Raw genomic sequence first — 17,547 nt, 5'->3', positions numbered from 1 at the left:
GCAAAGCGCGTGCGTGGTGGCCCACCAGTGGCGTAGATTCGTGGGAATGGTCTCTTTTGACAACTTCATTTTTGTTCTTTTATTGTAAACTCAGATGACATACACCTAGTAAATTTTATGGCCACATTATGAGAGGACCGGGCAGTACTAATTTTTGTGGTTAGGAAGCATAAAAATAAGCGCACGCCGTGATCGGTCGGTACTTAAACAGGGTCGTATTTAAAAGAAAATTGAATCGAATATAATTTATTTACATACGTAAAGTCCGTTTTTTTTAAAACCACCAACACTGCAATTTTCCCCTGCATTACAACCGGCAACGTTGCCTAGGGAGATTTTTGGTGAGAAAATAGTTGTCAAATTTTTGACATTTTTAAAAATTAGGCAGTTTTTCCGTTAAAAACGTTTCTTTTACAGCCTGTTAAATTGCAAATCAAATGATTTAATAGTGAAAAGACTCGGCACAGCCTGAAAGGCCGTTTTGTGTAATCAAATTGTCAATTAGGCAGCTAACCTATTTGATTTTATCAGCAAAAAGTCACCATCGACGACGTTGCCGGTTGTAAAGTGGTGGGAGAGTGCGGTGTTGGTGGTTTTTTAATAAAGGAACTTTACACTTGACTATTTTTAAATTTAAATCAAACTGTCATCTGATTCGGAACTGTCGTTATTTAAACTTATAATAAATTCATTGAGTGAAATTTATCGAAATGTACGAAATGCGTCCTGGCCTGTTCAGATACTGTTTATTTATGTCGTTTACTTTTTGGAAAAAATTATGCTTCTTTTCAACCGTATTAACTACGAATTTTTGACATTTCAGTCGTCGAAAATTTTGTATAACTACAGTAGAACCTCGAATATCCGGACTAATTGTTGCAGAGGTCATCCGGATAATCGAAAATCCGGATAATAGAATATATGAAAAAAAACACAAATAATGATTGTTGTAACTTTTCCTCTTGATGGCGGCCAAGTTTCGAATTCATTTGAGGGTTATTAAAGAAACGTTGTTTAAAAATATACCAGCAATAATACCAGGCAACTCTTTGGCACGCATTGTTTATTGGCGTAATCCGAAACGATAACAGAAAACCTTTCGCCACGTATTTTTTTTTAAATGGGTGATCCAGATCATCGCGCATCCGGATAATAAAGATCCGAATAATCGAGGTTCTACTGTAGTGCTAAAAGTTGGATGTTACGTATAAATCTACTGTGACTTGTGACAGGAGAGTGAAATATCCAATCAACACGTGTTATGCACTATACTTTTCCAACGACTTCAATGTAAAACGTCATTATCTAAATATTTATAAGATTTAAAGTTCCTAATGTTTAAATCTCGTCATTTTAGTTAACCAAATTCTAATTACTCCTAATTTTTATGCTTTTTTAATTTCTTATATTCGATTTTTTTTTGTACGGATTAGTTTTCTAATTTAAAAGTTCAAAATGTAAAAATTTCAAACAATCACATATTATTACGTTCTAAAAATTTGATAAGATTTGATTGGTAAGATTCTCAGATTATCAGCTTTTCAAATTTCGAAGTTTTCATTTACCTACTTGAATTTTGAAATTCTTAGAATATATATCTTTTATTTTTTATAGTATTTGTCAAATAACTTAAAAACTTGAAATATTTAGAGCCAGTTTACAGAAGATAACTTAAATCTTTAATTTTGATTAAATACGTAACATCATATTAAAAGTGGCATGTGATCGTTTCTCCGCCAATCAAATGTTAGGAAATCGTCAAATTAGTTGCAAAAATAACTTAATTTCAATTAAATTATTGTGTAAACCGGCCATAAACTTTTCAAAGAATGCGGTTACTCAAGATCAGAACATTTGTTAAAAAATTGAAAATGTTGATTTTAAATTCTGAAAAACAGAAAATCTACAAAAACAAGTAAACTCGGAATGCAAAAATTCTCAAAACTTAAAATCTGGAAGCCTTTTCTAAAAAAAATCCGGTTTCTAAATTCGGTTTTTGAAAAACGTAGTTTTTGGCGTTTAAATCACATATGGTTAGCACTAGATTAAAACTGATTACGTCAATTTAAAGCGCTCCGCTTCCTCTACATGTACAAAAAAAATAATTTTTATAGCTTCATATTTAATAGTGATTTTTAGCCGGGACACAAGTGTTGATGGACCTTCTATACAGAAACTAAAAATTAATAGTCGGGGGCAAAAATCATATTAGTCACACAGTTTTAATGATTTGTCGTTTGAGTGGTCCGTTGTACACAACATAAATGTGAATTTGATGATTTTTTGATGTTAACTTTACGGATGAAACTTAATATAACAATTTGAAATATTAACCGAGTAAAATTAATAAAAATAAAACAAGAAAGAAACAAATTATTAAAATATTAAAATAGGAAACCGGAACAATTCCAAACTATTTATAGATTTAATGTAAAATCTGAATTTTTCTACTTCTTTAATTTTTTCAAAAAGTAATATCACGCGTGTTTTTTCAAGTTTTTTATATCTTCATTGCATGTTATTGTTTTGGGTAAACATTACCCATTTCCTATTCCAGTCGCCACCACTGCTTATGCTTGTTCTCTAAATTGCCGACAGGTGGCTCCCGAGTATGTATGTTTTGAAATGTCAAAAACATATGATCAGTTTTCGGTTTTCGGTGATTTATGGATAATTCTGTACAATTTGAGTAACTGTCATAGATTTTTCCAGTGATATTTCATGACTAATCATGGAACAAGAGGAACATTTATTGGCACTAAAAGGTGAACATCTCCATCAAAACGTAAGCATTATTAACTTAATGTTATGTTTTTCAGTAATGCGACTGACTCGCCCCACATTAGCTTGTTCTCTTCCTGTAACATGTGATAGTAAAGACTTACCAGGCAATTTATTAAACGCAGCACTCCAACAAGATCCCACTTCTGTAAAAGGATCAGAAACACTTTGCACAGGACAATTTCTGCTTTTACCTCAAAGTCCAGTAAACATTTACTTGGGAGAAACATTTTCTAGCTATATTTGTGTCTACAGTGAAACTCAACAAATTGTTAATAATGTGACTGTTAAAGTTGATTTACAAACGAGTTCACAGAGACTACCTCTATCAGTTAATCCACCAACTCCACAGCTGGGAATTAATGAGACAGTTAATGTGATCATTCATCATGAAGTCAAAGAAATCGGAAATCATATGTAAGTGAAAAAAAAACAACGAATTATTCATTAAATATACAGAGCGACAAAAACTAATCATTCGTTTTATAATATACAGACGCTCAGTTTATCTACATCATGCGTTCCACAAACCACTTCATCCAATTTCAAGTAATTTTTTTCATCCAATTTCAATAATTGTTTGAATACATACCTTCGAGAACGTAATGCTTTATAAATTCTCAGTAAATTTTAAAAAGAATGCCTTAGTTTGTAATATACAGAGAGTTAAATTTTCGATTTTTTTGCTTGTAGATGCAAAGTCTAAAAAAATTAATTCTAGAAATTTTTGCAAGACAATTATCGAAATTGTATTGGAGAGATATAGTAGCCAATTAAATACAATTTTTAAGGAAAATTTGATTGGCATTAATTGGCATTACTTGACACTAGGTACTTCAAAATGTCGGCTGAGTAATAAATTTCAAGTTATCTGGAAGTATGACATATTTTATTTTTTAAATTTAGGGTCAAAATAAAGCTAAACGGTTTTTTCTTGCTTCTCTATAAAGTAGATTGTAAGCAAACGTTTCGTTTAGTCATTCCAATTTTTTTATACTGACAATCAATATATCATTTTCTTCATATTTGGTCTATAACTTCGATTTGATGAATTAATACAGTACGTATTGAAATTAAAATAAAATTTGATTTTTGTGAGCAGATACATTTTACAATCGCTAATTTGTTTTCAGACTTGGAGGTAACTTTGGATTGTAAAATAGATATTTACATAACAAGTACGGAAAATGACCAATTTCGCACGAGTGTGAATGTTGATGCACGAGGCGCCAGCCAACTGCAGATATTACACGAATGCAAGAAAGACACTTCTGTCTAGTTATGTGTACTATTTTTCTTACGACCTCTTATCATCATGAAGAAACCATAAGTCTCGACAATACTTCACTTCTGTTTTCGTATATTATTAATGAAGTGAACATGTTCTCCAAAATTTTGAATGTATTATTGGATCAAAATGCATTTATAAAATTATATATTTCTGTACAGCATTAATACAGAGTATAAACAGTGTCATAATTTAAGAAAAATTAAAATTTGTCATTTGGTCGCCATTTTGAAATGTACCAAGAAACATTAATGAAGTATTTTTTTTTTAAACAATATTTTTTGGCTATTACATCTCACCAATACATTTTCTGTTCTAATTTATTCTAATTTCGTCTTCTAAAAATTAAAGAATTTATTGGTCTTTAATTTGATACTAAATTTAAATAAAATAAAAAGTGTACTAGAGAAAAGTATCTTAAAACTATATTTTTTGACTATTGATTAGTTGATTACATATACATAATATACATATTTATAGTCGTGTTGTAAAATTTTCTAGTATTTATTTATCTAGTTTATGCATGGTAGAAATAAGGGGGCGTCCATAAATTACATGAGACGTTTTTAAAAAAAAATTGACCCCCCCTCCCCGTCTGGTGAGATGTCGTGAGATTTTATTCAACCCCCTCCCCATCCCCCAATCTCACGCGAGATTTTTTAAAATGTGTGTTTCTTATGTAAATGCGTTGGATTTGTAATTCTAAAAAAAAAAAAATTTGCTTAATAGTGCAACTTTGCGGCAGCCGCATTGTCTCCTTGAAGAATAATATTTAATAGATACATATTTTGTGTACGATTTGGCTATATTTTATTAAAGAATCATGTTTTACTTAATTTAAAACTTTTTTCTCGCAGTTTTGCTGTTTCGAGCAAAAAAAAAATTGCATCATATTTGCCGAGACCCCCCTCCCCCAAAATAAGATTAGATGAGATTTGACTCGACCCCCTCCCCCCCCTTGAACACCTCACGGAATTTATGGACGCCCCCTAAGAAATTTCAACACTCTGAAAACTAAAGTATTCTGTCGAGATTCATTGTCATGAAATTTATAAAGTATCGTGTCCTCAAAGATACCAAAGTTTCGTTGAAAATGGATAAAACATTTTTTAGTTAACCCAGTTTACATAGATTTAGTCTTAAATAAAAAATAATCGAAGGATAGCAATGAATACGGAAAAATAGAGTAAATTGTCAGAAATCACTTCTTGCAATAAAACTTTCAATATTCGCGTTTTAAAAAAACTTTGAAGGAAGTTGCCTATCATAAGTATGTTTATAAATGTTTCTAGCATCAAGGGTGGCTTTGTAATTCCCGTCGTGCACTACTTTGTCACTTTGTCTTCATAGTCAATATAACTATCTTGAAAATTATTTATAATGTTACTTACGTCAACGACGTTTTAGTTACGGTTTTGTGTCCAATTTTTTGATTTTCAGGTTTCAAACCACAACTAGAACAGTTTTTTTTTTTCTCTAAACTTACTTTGCTCTATTATGATTGACTACAAACTAACTACAAATGTCAGCTGAAAAATCCAAACCCACATTTATAATAAACAAACGGCAAATTTCTTTGACATTTCATAACCACCCTTGATGCTAGAAACATTTATAAACATCTTGTACGTTGCCTACGCAAGAACAGATAAAATGGACACTCTGTATTGGTATTTCGTATTTCAGCCTCGTTTGCGAGGTTTCTTACCAGAATGCTGCAGGAATTCTAAAATCATTCAGAAAGTTCTTCAAAATACAAGTCCTTAAACCCCTTGATGTAAAAACCAAGTTCTATAATGCTGAAAATGACGACGTATATTTGGAGGCTCAAGTTCAAAACATCACCACTGAGCCAATTTGCTTGGAAAAAATCGCTCTTGATGCATCCCACTTATTTAAAGGTAGAAAAAAAAACACAAAACTTCACTTATTTATACAAGACTTTTAGTTACCTCTCTAAATGTGACGGAAACTGGTGAAAATATCTTTGGAAAAACTACTCTTTTGAACCCTCAAGCGATTTCTCAGTTTTTGTATTGTCTGTCGCCGAACGACAAGTTGTCTTCAGATTTAAAGAGTTTGAGTGGTGCTACTAATATAGGAAAATTAGACATTGTTTGGAGATCAAACTTGGGAGAAAGAGGGAGATTACAAACAAGCCAACTACAGAGAATGGTGAGATGTTACGAAACTAGACATTTAAAAACAATATTAAATAGATGCAGATTCAGAGTTCTTCAAGCACACTAACCAAAATTAAGCAGTTGATTAAGACCTTACTTGAATAATTTTTCAAAATTCCGTTTTGTAAGTTGCACTCTTAATTGTATAAACCATCTCCAAAACCTTTACATCATATTGTGTGGTTTCAGGGCCCCGATTATGGAGACATAAGATTATCAATTACAGAACTACCAAACTTTGTAACTGTGGAAAAATTGTTTAGTTTTAAATGCAAGTTGGTCAACAATTGGTAAGTCTCTCGATACTCGCGATCTTCACTCTAACATTAAATTTTAGTGAAAGAAGTGTTGAATTGATGTTATATTTGGAAAATTCCAACGCTCTCGTCTGGTGCGGTATTTCCGGGCAAAAACTCAAAGTTTTGAGTCCGCACTCCACCGAAACTTTGGAATTTAAAGCGATTCCTCTCATCCCAGGTTTGCACACTCTTTCTGGAATTAGACTAGTGGATACTTTCCTCAAAAGGACTTACAATTATGACGACTTGGGTCAAATTTTTGTGATAGTAAATGAAAATAATGAACAAGGGAAAAGTATTTAAAATTGTAATTGTTGAGTGTTCGATATTTACACAGAATAAATTGTTTTTATATTTCAACAATATTTTCCGATTGTTCATTTAAAAACAACAGGCTGAATATATCGTTGTAGAAACTGGGATAGTATTCACAGGCCCGTTTACAGTCAGGTGTCCAATTAATTTCGAGAAGTTTTGGTTGCATTTCTTCATTATCCCATTCTAGCATTAAATCAGCGGCGTAAACTGCTCTTGATTGGGGGCTATCCGCGATTCCAATAGGAGGCCCATCCTTGGTTGCACACTCCAGAGATGCTCTAAGCATGTCTTTGATGCGTTTCTCCACGTCTATCCACACGTGATTTGGGTATTGTTCTCTCCATTTTGTTTGAAACTCCGAACAGAGCATGTGCTTCAATGTGACTTTCTCATTGTAATTCATTACAGTGAAGTGTTTCTCGTAATCGTCGAAATCGTTTAACTCAAACGGCTTGTTAGCAAAACGCAGGAAAAATTCCTTGTACACGTAAGCCTGCAATGGTCTCGCAGTCTTCAGGAGAACAACGTAGCGGATGTCGAATTTTACCTTCCCGTTGCATTCAGGTCTGAAAAACAGAACGGGATTACTTATGTATTTCTGAGCTATTTTAGGCCCCGTCGCCGGGAGTCTCATGATATAACTCAAATTATCGGTGATGTGAATATCGAGACTCCGCGCCAAATTGTATGGTTTTATAATCCAGTAGTTGTCGAGATTTTCATATTGGCGATGTTGGAAATAACTCACGAAATTCCCAATTTCTGTCTTTAAATTGTAAGTTACCGGGTACCATTTTAGAGGCTCCAATGAAGTCTCCTCAGGATTCAAACATTTCCGACACGTCAATGCGAGCAAGTCTTTTACTGTTATAACGTACTCAAATGGAAACTGATTGACGAATTTTTCCGGTGTCTCGCTCAACTCAGCAAAGTCTTTAAAGTGTCTGGTAAACCAAAAGATATCAGCTTCAGTCTCGTTGTCAACCACTTGGAATTTATCGTCTGTCAAGTATTGTTTTATCAGGTCGTATTCAGTGAAGACTCTGTAGGTGTCTCTAGGTGAACTTTTAGTGATGTTTGGTAGGGTCTCTTTGATATGACCCCCAAGATAGTAGTCAGGTCCAGGCATTTCAGGTTTGAAGCTCCGCTGGAAATCTTTAGGTACCCAAGGTAATAACGCGGCGGATCTCTCATCTTCGCCCTTCACTCCTTCAGCAAAATCAACAAAAACAAACTCTTCTTCAGCGACATCTTTAATAGGAAACAATAAAGAAAACGTCGTTTGGGAACCAACATCGAAAAACGGAACAATTCTGTAGTTAGGCTCATCACTGTGCATCAGGGCAGATCCAATCTCATCCATTACATACCACACAGGCAGGCGGTCTTCAATTTCACGCGCGTTTCCAATGCAGTAAGTCCGACACACTTTCCAAACATTGGTAAGCAGTTCTTGCACAGACACGCCATCATCCAGTCCGAGAATGTTACTCAGCCTCGTCCGCAAAGACTCCACTTCCAGCAACTGCCGTTTAGCATGCTCAACACGAAACGTCCAGAAATGGTCGACCAAGTAAACATGTTTAGCCTCAGACCTGTTTACATCAGTGATAGCTTGAAGGGCCCAAACCGGTTCGTGTTGTTCACGTTCTTCTTCATAATGTACTTTCAACAATTGAAAAGTTTCACCAGCGTCGAAGATTTGCCTGCGAATTTTCTCGCTGAGCGTCTTCCAGTAAATTTCCGGGACGCCTGAAGATAGCAGCTGGTCTTTGTGTCTCGTCAGAAAAAGATCCAAGTCGGACGTGTGCCCCATTTCGGTCACTTTGACGTTAACATAACCAAGTTGACAGGACTACACGTGCGGATTTGGTGATTATTGGCAACCCTGGTTGTGTTATCAACGTGAGATCCCGTCTTCTGATTGGCGGAGGCGTGATTCAATTACCGCGCCAGAAGCGCAAAGCTGTCAAAGTTGTATTTTTGAGGTTATAATCTGTAGAACAAAAAAATCATTTTGATTGTGTTTATTTTTTTAATTAGATCACATTCCTATTCAATCATGGGCGTAAGTTGACCCTCATTTTTCGTTCTGTTTAAATAATTCAGGTTTTTTAGCGAAAAAGCAGTGCGAAAGGTAAAGAAAAGCGTTTAAAACGTAAAGAGGAACAGATTCGGATTTTACAAGCAATGTCTGTTGTGGATAAAGCGAATAAACTGGAAGATCCTTTGGAACCGTTTCCAGTGTTTCGAGATTTCAATAAGAATGGGCTTGAGGTGAAATTGTATACAAAAAGAGTTGCAGACTTGGATGAGGCAACTAAATCTTGGATATTTAATTTAACTAAGAAAAACATGCAACTGAAGTATAGTAAAATATGGGGGAAACACAGATTAAGTTGTTTTTTTGTAGATATGAGCAATGTTCATGGGGCTGGAATGATGCTAAGAAACAGGAAGAACTTATGGACGAGGCAGCCTGGTACTTGATAGCAGAAAGTGCAACAGATAAAACCTTGTTAGGATTTTCACATTTTCGTTTTGATTTAGATGAGGGAATTGAAGTTCTTTATTGGTAGGTATACTCAATTTTTTCCCATTTAGCTTCATATTTTTTTAGTTATGAGTTGCAATTGGAACCCACAGTCCACAGAAAAGGTCTTGGGAAGTTTATGATGCAGATACTTGAACTGATGGCCTTTAAAAACAACATGAGGAAGGTTGTTTTAACAGTTCTCAAAAACAACCATTTCTCTAATTTTTTTAGAGCTCTCAAGTAATTATTTCATTTATAAAAACTTCTCTTAAATATTTCCATTTCAGTTATGTGTTAGATGAATCTTCGCCATTAGATAATCCCGAGGAATCATTTCCTTATGAAATACTAAGTAAAGTCAATATTAGATTGGCAAATCAGATTTTACAAAGTATCAGCAATAAGGAAGCAAATCATCGTCATAATGGGGGTCATTGTTGTCCAGGCCATCATCATCACTGATTTTTCTCTCAAGTCCAAGATTCTCATTGTATTAGATGTAAGTTTAAAGTGGTTGTCTGCTTTGATTGTTTGTTTTAATGCGATCAATGCAGATTTGAAATACATGATTGAGCACAGCTTAAATTGTTTCTCGCCCGTTTTTATTGTTACTCCATTTCTAGTTCAAGTTTATTTTAAAATCAAGATCAGGTATAATTTACCTACGTTTCATGGCTCTAAATTGCCGTAAAACTTCGAATATAAGACACACTTTTGTTCTCCGTTTTTACATCGCGAAAATTGAGGTGTGTTTTATAGAATCATTTATCGCTGAAAATTTCGTATTTAGTATTTGCCTCAAGAATCAAAATTTGAAATTAACTGTTGAAAAATCGTTTTCTTATATAAACTTATATTTTACAACCAATTCAAAAATGTAATAATATACAGGGTGCAATCAAACAAATATTCAAATTTCCAATTATCTAGAGTATTTTTAAGAATTTTACTTAAAAGTAAACCTCGGCTCCACCAATACTAAAAATGGCGCATTTTTATTATCAAGTCAAAGAATTTTGAAAAATTAAAAAAAATAAATTTGAATACTATGTTATTTACAATCATGGCTAAAATTTAAAATGGTTTATTTTCTACATTTCTAGGATCTATTAGATTAAATTATACATAATTTCAAAATGGAGAACATTTTTATAAAATTTTCCATGCTTATTTAAATACTTTCTATTTTTGTATAGCATTTTTTATTAAGAAGGTGTATCTTTAATTAAAAGAAGATAATTTGAATTATGTTGTATAAAAATTTCAAGTCCGAATCTCCATTTTAACAAAGGTAACATGGGGTTGAAAATTGAACATAGGAATTCCTATAGCCACTGTTAAAAATACCACACTGTATATATATTTTTAAATTTTGATTTTATTCAAAAATCGACCATCGAATTTTATTTTATATATCTGAGCGAATTCTATGCAACAAAAGCATGTGGAAAGAAGCGACCTTCTGTTTTTCATAGTTTGGGAGACATTGAACACTGATATTTCGAAAATAAAAATTAATTATCCGAAATTTTAATTGGCCATAGCTTAGTTATTTGTTGTCGTACGTGGATTTTCAGCACGAATTTGGATTCAGTGTGAAATTCTGCGCAAAATAAGCCGTAATAAGACAAGTTTGCCATACAAATAAACAAGATATTATCGACCGAAATAGGTCTTCATAGGGTTATTTTCAAGGAACTTTTTCAAGGTGAAAATGTCTTTGAGTTATGTCTCAATGGAAAGAGCAGCAGTTTATAATTTGGCTAATTACAGATCGAAAGGACAAGTAGTTCCCGAGATGCGCTCATAAAAGAAAAGTTTTATCTTAAAGAATTATGAATAATTTTGAAAACATTTAAAACGTAGACCTCGGCTATGTCTCGGTATATATTTTATTTTATTTACGATTTTGATCCATTTTCTGACTAGGGTGGTAGTTCAAAATATTAAAATTGCAAGCTTCGGCTACATCTCGGTTTGTATACTAATTTATTCACAATCATGGCTAAAACATTGCATATTGCATTTTGAAAATTCGAGTGCGTCTTATTTTCCAGGTGACTTTTATGACCAATAAATTAATTAAAATTAACTCTCACTAATCGAAATAGCATGGTACAAAATGAAGTTAAAAAAAAATCCAAATTTGGTGTCTTGAAACATTTTTTTTAAACATTCCGCCAAAACCTAGGGACTTTTTGCATTCATGTTTACTTCCCCAACTCGAAAGATAAACATCTGTCAATCGCTGAAAGTGCGAAAAGTGAGGTTATGGGGGTAGCATTCAAGAAATGTTGTATTTAAACCTGTTTATCACATAAACTGTTGTTATTAGTGCAAAATGGGCAAACACTGGTGCTATTTTTTATTTATGCTATGGTTCACATATTTGATAGTATCGTCTATCCTGTTGTTTTCAAGAGGATTTTTGCTATCAAAAAACGCTCAAAATACGAATAATACGTGTCTCCCGTTGTCGGAAATTCCCTGTTTAACCAAAGAAACCACCATTTCTTCTAGTCACGAAACTACATGTAGCGATAATGCGAAATTATCGAATATTTTACAAAATATTGACAGTGCCTCTAGTATTTGCTTACCTCAAAAAGCTCGTATTATATTAGTGATAATCGACGCACTACGCTACGATTTCGCCGTTTTTGATGATACTTTGACAAATCCTGACTATTTCCAAAATAAATTGCCTGTTATTGATAAATTGTTAAAGCAGTATCCTGACTACTCGCGGTTGTACAAATTTATGGCTGATCCACCTACCACAACCATGCAAAGGTTGAAAGCCTTAACAACGGGAAGTCTTCCAACGTTCATTGATGCTGGCTCAAATTTTGCCACTAATGAAATCAATGAAGATAACATAATCGACCAAGTTTGTATCAAACCCATCTGAGGAGTGTCATACTAAACTGTGATCTTTAAGCTCATCACACATAATCTTAGTACTGTACTAATAGGAGATGATACATGGGATGGTCTCTACCCAAACAGATTTTTACGAAAGTTTCCATATCCATCTTTTGATGTTTGGGACTTGGACACAGTGGACGATGGTGTTAACTTGCACTTACGTGACGAACTGCATCAGAAGGACTGGGATTTACTAATAGCCCACTATCTGGGAGTTGACCATTGTGGACACCGGTACGGCCCAAGTCACCCTGAAATGACCAGGAAACTAACAGAAATGAACACAGTCATAGAGTAAGGCATCAACGTGCTCAAATTCAAAATAATCGTTATCTTATAGGAATATCGTTGAAACTCTTGACTCTAACACAATGTTGTTTGTAATTGGCGACCATGGAATGACAGAGACTGGTAATCATGGGGGCGACGCTGACGACGAAGTAACTTCCGCCTTGTTCATGTATTCAAAAAAGTCGTTATTTTCTCTTCAAAACCGCACTGAAGAGGTGAGACAAATCAGTCTTGTCCCCACAATGGCGGCTATCTTTGGGGTTTCCATCCCTTTTTCAAACCTGGGGACGATTGTCTTGGACGCTCTTCCTATCATCAACAGCTCGTACATCCAAGAATGGCAGTTTTCACTCTTTTATCTGTGGGGAAACGTCCAGCAGATGATTACTTACATTGAAGACTACGCGGAGACTTCTTCTGAAACGTTCAGCCATTCTGATCTACAAGGCTTCAAAGATAGATTTACGGAACTAAGCAAACAGCTCGGGAAAATCAACGAGGAGAGTTTTCAAGGTTTTGCCAATGAGTGTCTCACCTTTTTGGTCCACATAAGAGAGCGTTGTGAGAAAGTTTGGATTCAGTTTGACGCCTTTTCAATGACGAGAGGCCTCCTGTTCTTGTTCCTGTCTCTATTTTTTGTCTACATGATCACTGATGGCATTCCCAGTGACCGCTTGCCTGAAATCTTCATGAGTTCTTTCCTCACATGTTCGTACGCAGCTCTTTTTATTTCCGCGGGAGTCGCAGTATTATTGTACTATTTTAACTTCGTCAATAATTTGATTTCAACAGTATTCTTTTTGACGGGATTAATCTCGCAAGTGATGTTAGTCATGCTAGTAATTCAGAACTGGGAACTGATCTCTTTAAACTGGTACGAGTGTAGTAAAAAAGACCGAATCGTTAAACTAATCTGTCGGTTACTCTTAATCCTCCACTTGGGCGGTTTGTTCTCCAACAGTTTTGTCGTGGAGGAGTCTTCAGTGTTGTTATTTCTCTTGGCTACACTGATTGTCGTGGGGACCCTAAGCGCCTGTCAGGGCGACTCGAAGAAAAAGTACAAAATCAAGTGGAAGTTGCTGTTCACAGCTCTCGCAGTGTTGGCTCTCGTAAGAGTCTCCATGTACTTCTGGCGCTGCCGAGACCGCCTCGAGCAACCCTGGTGCTACAACTCTTACAACGCCTTCACTGCGAAAGCCGCAACGACCAAACTCCAATGGATCATCACTGTTATCACCTTAGGTCTCTTTGTCACCGTCACGAAGACGTGGCTGAAGAACTGTGGAAATCTCAACGGGTTCTCACTTTCTGTGTTTGTTCTTAAGTACGTCCCTACCGTTTTGGTCGTGTGTACCAGTGGGTATTGGGTACTGAACCGACTTCCCGTTGATGGAAAACACAAGTCTTTTGCGCCGTGGCAAGCGAATGTTATGGCGTGGGTGGTCTACGGTTTGTCGTTTTTGGGAATTTTCATAACCATCGTCAAACCGTTGTATGTTTATATCGTACCGGGAAGTACCGAGATTGAAAATCAGAGCAATGTTATCCCAGAACTGTTCCATAGAGTTAAAAAACTGTTTAATGAACAAAGTGGAGATGATATTCCCGTAGTCTGTGGTCTGGGTACTGCGTACAGTGCCGTTTTCATAGCACTGGGAATCTTCTTGTCACACTTATTCGCACTACTGCATGGAGATGCTGCCGCGTCGTCTACCATCGTGATGTTTATAACATCAGCATTAATTCTAGTCGTTACTGCAATAATAAGACTGCAAAGGGCAAGTTCAATTGGTGAGTGGTACCACTAAAAGAGTGTCATTATAATGATTGTATTCTAGAACAACTGTTCGAAATCCCGAATATTTCCGTGTTCATCTGGGTGATCTTGGCTCAGTACTTCTTTTATGGCACGGGCCACCAGCCCTCGTTCCCTAACATAATATGGGACGCAGCCTTCGTAGGTACGTCAGGAGTTTTCAGGCACAATTTCATCCTAGGAAGTTTAATAATAATCAATACGTTTTGCTCGCAAATCTTGATGGGACTGCTACTGCCATTACACCTAATTGTGCCATTTACTCTTTCTCTTATGATGCCATCCATGGTTCACAAGAATGTCTTGGAAAAAGAAAACTTGCGAGGAGAAGTACTGTTGTATGAACGTGGTAATTTAATGATGACTGTGGCTTTTACCACGTCGTGTAAATACATGATTTGTCACGGAATTCGGGTACGTATAATCGAAAAAGTAAATTTTGTTAAGTTTGGTTTGTAGGTGTTCGCTACGATGTTAACGGCGACTATCCACTGTCGTCATATGATGATTTGGAAGATTTTCGCTCCAAAATTTATATTTGAGTCAGTTGGTTTGTTTGTGACGCTAGCAATGGTTAATTTAAGTTTCTTAGTCTTGATAAGAATTAATTCGAAAGTTGATGGACTTATAACGTCTTTGAATAAGAAGTTTACCTAAACAAAATAAATTAGAAGTCTGATTCTTTTCCTAAATTTTTACCTGGTGATTCTTAAAGGTCGGTCATTTTATCTTAATTTAGAAAGCACATCATGAGAGAGGCAGTTTCCACTGGGAGTGTACCGATTATCCGGTGGATTGGAACGTAATATTTTGGTCATTGTCACAATTAATCATTCGTCCTTGGGTTTTCAATTGTGTTAAAGTTTATTGCCAGCATAATTTTCAACTTGAAATTGGTGAATTATTGTGGTATATTTTAGAAGAACTTGGGTCATTAATTTGGAAAACATTTGTACTGGAGAAGTAGAATGGTTTTCTGATTCCGAATAAGAAGTCTGTTCTACCCCATCAGGTTCGGATTCTGACACATTATTGAAAAGTGTTTTTTGCAGTTTTTCTTTAAATTTCCTGATAGTGTTGTGGAAAGTCAATTTTATAAGCCTATAAAATTTATCGCTAGGGTTACTACTTCCTACTTATGATATTTTTGAAATTCTTTTTTTGGCGATTTTCATGTGCAATTAATTTTCTATATAACTCAAGAATTATAACATCGATTTTTCATTGTAATGCTTCATTGAAAAGACTGAGATCTTGTCTTTTGATGCGCTGACAAGTGCATTGTTATCTCTATCGTTTAGAAGTTGCGGGACAAAAAAACATCAAAAAATTGAAATTTTTGTAATTTTTTGTCTATTTCATTAAACAATCAATGCCAATGCTCACAAAATCGTAATTTCTAGGCTTATACATATTCAGTTTTAATATTAATTAAAGTTTACGCAGCTCTAAGTAATACATTTTAGAAAACATTGTTAATTTGCTTATGGACCAACAAATTTAAAGGGTGGAAATTTTTGAAGGAAATTGTTCTAAATTTTCTGGGAAACACAATGGATTACTAAACACAAATTATCGCTAATCTCTCGGTAAGTTAGCTCAAAATGATGAAAAGAAAATAATGAAAATTTAACCGATGAAAAAATCGTCAGTTTTATGAAAATTTTATCTGGAACGAAGAAATTATCTAGACTGAAAACTTTATCTAAATTATTAAAAACTCGCCTAACAACTTTTTAACAGTTGTTGCATAATTTTTATTTATGATTTTCCATTCTGACCAGTAAAATCATTTAGAAACGCGAGATTTATTTTATCTAAAAACTACAATTGAATAAAACATGTTTTTTTCTTTATTATTTAACTCCTAAATTATAATAGATGTTTAACACCGCGTTAGACAGCAGAGATCTCAACTTTTGGAATGATGTATTACATTAAAAAATCAAAGCACCAACACGGAAGTTACCCAAAAAAGAAGTTTTTAAAAACCGTTCGTTTTTCGAAATTTTTATCAGTTTTTCTTAAATTTCTTCCGGCAACTTCTAGCTATGGTTTGTTGGGAAGGTTATTTAAATACATTTTTAATAAAGTTTTATTATTTTTCAAGTTGTTAAACAAAACTGAACGCGGTGTACAAAAAAAAACACAAACTAATTTTACAAATATCTGTGAGTTCTGACTTGATAGAGCAAAATGGGCTTTGTATTCAGTGGAAAATAAAACGTAACGACGTAAAATTTAAATTCTTCCTGCGATGACCCAGTTCCGCCAAAAACATCAAACTCGAAAAACCGCGAAATTTAAAAAAAAAACGATTTGCCGAAAGTCGTGATAGTCTGACTTTTCTAGGACCTATATTGTGTCCTTTGATTGTCTTTTAATTTGTCTTTGCTATACATATTATTGGTAGATTTTTAAGAAAAAACTATAATCTACCAGTCGCGCCCTGAGAACTATAAGGTTCTAACTAACATTTGCATTAAATTGATCTGTGTTTACGTTATCAGTGATATGTCCTTAATTTATTAAGTATTTATTTAAAAAAATTATAGGATCTATTAATATCATTTTGGCTTGTTAAAATATTAAATTAGTTTATTTTTATACTTGATAGAAAGTGTTTAAAAAAAATCGTAAAACAAACAATTTGAATTTTCACCAAAATCACTTAGAACCTTATAATTCTCACGTCGCGCAGTTCTCCTTTCATTTTCTACATTTTTCTTGGATTATCTAGATTTTTCTTGAATTTCCTAAGTTTTCTTAAATTCTTCAAAGATTTCCCGATTCTATTTAGATTTTTTTTAGATTGCCTCAATTCCCAATAAATTTTTTTTGGAATTTTTTCCGAGTCTTTCGATTTTTCTTTAGATTTTTCTTAGATTCTTTATGTTTTCTGCAGGTTGTCGTAAAGTATTCCTTACATACCTAAAACCTAAAACAAATTTTTATTCTGGAAAATTTATAATTTCCGCAAATTTGAAAAGATCAAAATTTAAGTTTTAGTACAAATATATTAATTTCAAATTTTGTTAACTTTATGGGTTAACAGAAATTGGGAATCGTAAGCAATTTTTATTGAAATTAACTCGAACTGACGAAAA

General features: G+C 34.2%; 4 protein-coding genes across 5 annotated transcripts; 3 read left to right on the top strand and 1 right to left on the bottom strand.

The window, feature by feature from the left end:
* The first annotated feature begins 2,592 nt into the window (after window positions 1-2,592).
* On the top strand, window positions 2,593-6,916 carry LOC148180344 (trafficking protein particle complex subunit 13). 2 transcript variants are annotated; one of them, XM_088037019.1, is made up of 7 exons: window positions 2,593-2,659; window positions 2,703-2,765; window positions 2,820-3,198; window positions 5,756-5,970; window positions 6,018-6,244; window positions 6,442-6,542; window positions 6,590-6,916. In XM_088037019.1, the coding sequence occupies exons 2-7, from the start codon at window positions 2,732-2,734 to the stop codon at window positions 6,852-6,854; spliced, it is 1,221 nt and encodes a 406-aa protein (XP_087893145.1). In that variant the 5' UTR covers window positions 2,593-2,659; window positions 2,703-2,731; the 3' UTR covers window positions 6,855-6,916. The 2 variants fall into 2 exon arrangements, with proteins under 2 accessions (XP_087893145.1, XP_087893137.1); XM_088037011.1 differs by having other exon boundaries at window positions 2,593-2,765.
* On the bottom strand, window positions 6,844-8,756 carry TTLL12 (Tubulin tyrosine ligase-like 12). Its single transcript, XM_088036998.1, has one exon. It carries the CDS (start codon window positions 8,683-8,685, stop codon window positions 6,901-6,903), a length of 1,785 nt encoding a protein of 594 aa, XP_087893124.1. The 5' UTR covers window positions 8,686-8,756; the 3' UTR covers window positions 6,844-6,900.
* A 24-nt stretch (window positions 8,757-8,780) lies between these two features.
* Window positions 8,781-9,984, top strand: Naa40 (N-alpha-acetyltransferase 40). Its single transcript, XM_088037030.1, has 5 exons — window positions 8,781-8,937; window positions 8,988-9,235; window positions 9,283-9,444; window positions 9,490-9,645; window positions 9,693-9,984. Exons 1-5 carry the CDS (start codon window positions 8,932-8,934, stop codon window positions 9,865-9,867), a joined length of 747 nt encoding a protein of 248 aa, XP_087893156.1. The 5' UTR covers window positions 8,781-8,931; the 3' UTR covers window positions 9,868-9,984.
* A 1,623-nt stretch (window positions 9,985-11,607) lies between these two features.
* On the top strand, window positions 11,608-15,119 carry PIG-O (phosphatidylinositol glycan anchor biosynthesis class O). The gene is made up of 5 exons (XM_088044831.1): window positions 11,608-12,295; window positions 12,347-12,627; window positions 12,674-14,415; window positions 14,463-14,854; window positions 14,900-15,119. The coding sequence occupies exons 1-5, from the start codon at window positions 11,747-11,749 to the stop codon at window positions 15,095-15,097; spliced, it is 3,162 nt and encodes a 1,053-aa protein (XP_087900957.1). The 5' UTR covers window positions 11,608-11,746; the 3' UTR covers window positions 15,098-15,119.
* The last annotated feature ends 2,428 nt before the right edge of the window (window positions 15,120-17,547 follow it).

Source organism: Gnatocerus cornutus, chromosome 1 (genome assembly GCF_029298725.1).
Source record: "Gnatocerus cornutus isolate USDA-ARS CGAHR chromosome 1, icGnaCorn1.1, whole genome shotgun sequence".
NCBI classification, from domain to species: Eukaryota; Metazoa; Arthropoda; class Insecta; order Coleoptera; family Tenebrionidae; genus Gnatocerus; species Gnatocerus cornutus.
Note: the sequence above shows the minus strand (reverse complement) of the source record. Positions and strands in the feature narration are given on the sequence as shown.

Coding starts and splice junctions, on each gene's coding strand:
- LOC148180344 (XM_088037019.1), top strand. CDS start 2,732: ATGGAACAAGAGGAACATTTATTGGCACTAAAAG. Junction 2,766..2,819: donor ACATTTATTGGCACTAAAAG/GTGAACATCTCC, acceptor TATGTTTTTCAG/TAATGCGACTGACTCGCCCC. Junction 3,199..5,755: donor AAAGAAATCGGAAATCATAT/GTAAGTGAAAAA, acceptor TTCGTATTTCAG/CCTCGTTTGCGAGGTTTCTT.
- TTLL12 (XM_088036998.1), bottom strand. CDS start 8,685: ATGGGGCACACGTCCGACTTGGATCTTTTTCTGACGAGACACAAAGAC.
- Naa40 (XM_088037030.1), top strand. Junction 9,445..9,489: donor GGAATTGAAGTTCTTTATTG/GTAGGTATACTC, acceptor ATATTTTTTTAG/TTATGAGTTGCAATTGGAAC. Junction 9,646..9,692: donor AATTTTTTTAGAGCTCTCAA/GTAATTATTTCA, acceptor TTTCCATTTCAG/TTATGTGTTAGATGAATCTT.
- PIG-O (XM_088044831.1), top strand. CDS start 11,747: ATGGGCAAACACTGGTGCTATTTTTTATTTATGCTATGGTTCACATAT. Junction 12,296..12,346: donor AAGATAACATAATCGACCAA/GTTTGTATCAAA, acceptor GTGATCTTTAAG/CTCATCACACATAATCTTAG. Junction 12,628..12,673: donor GAAATGAACACAGTCATAGA/GTAAGGCATCAA, acceptor GTTATCTTATAG/GAATATCGTTGAAACTCTTG.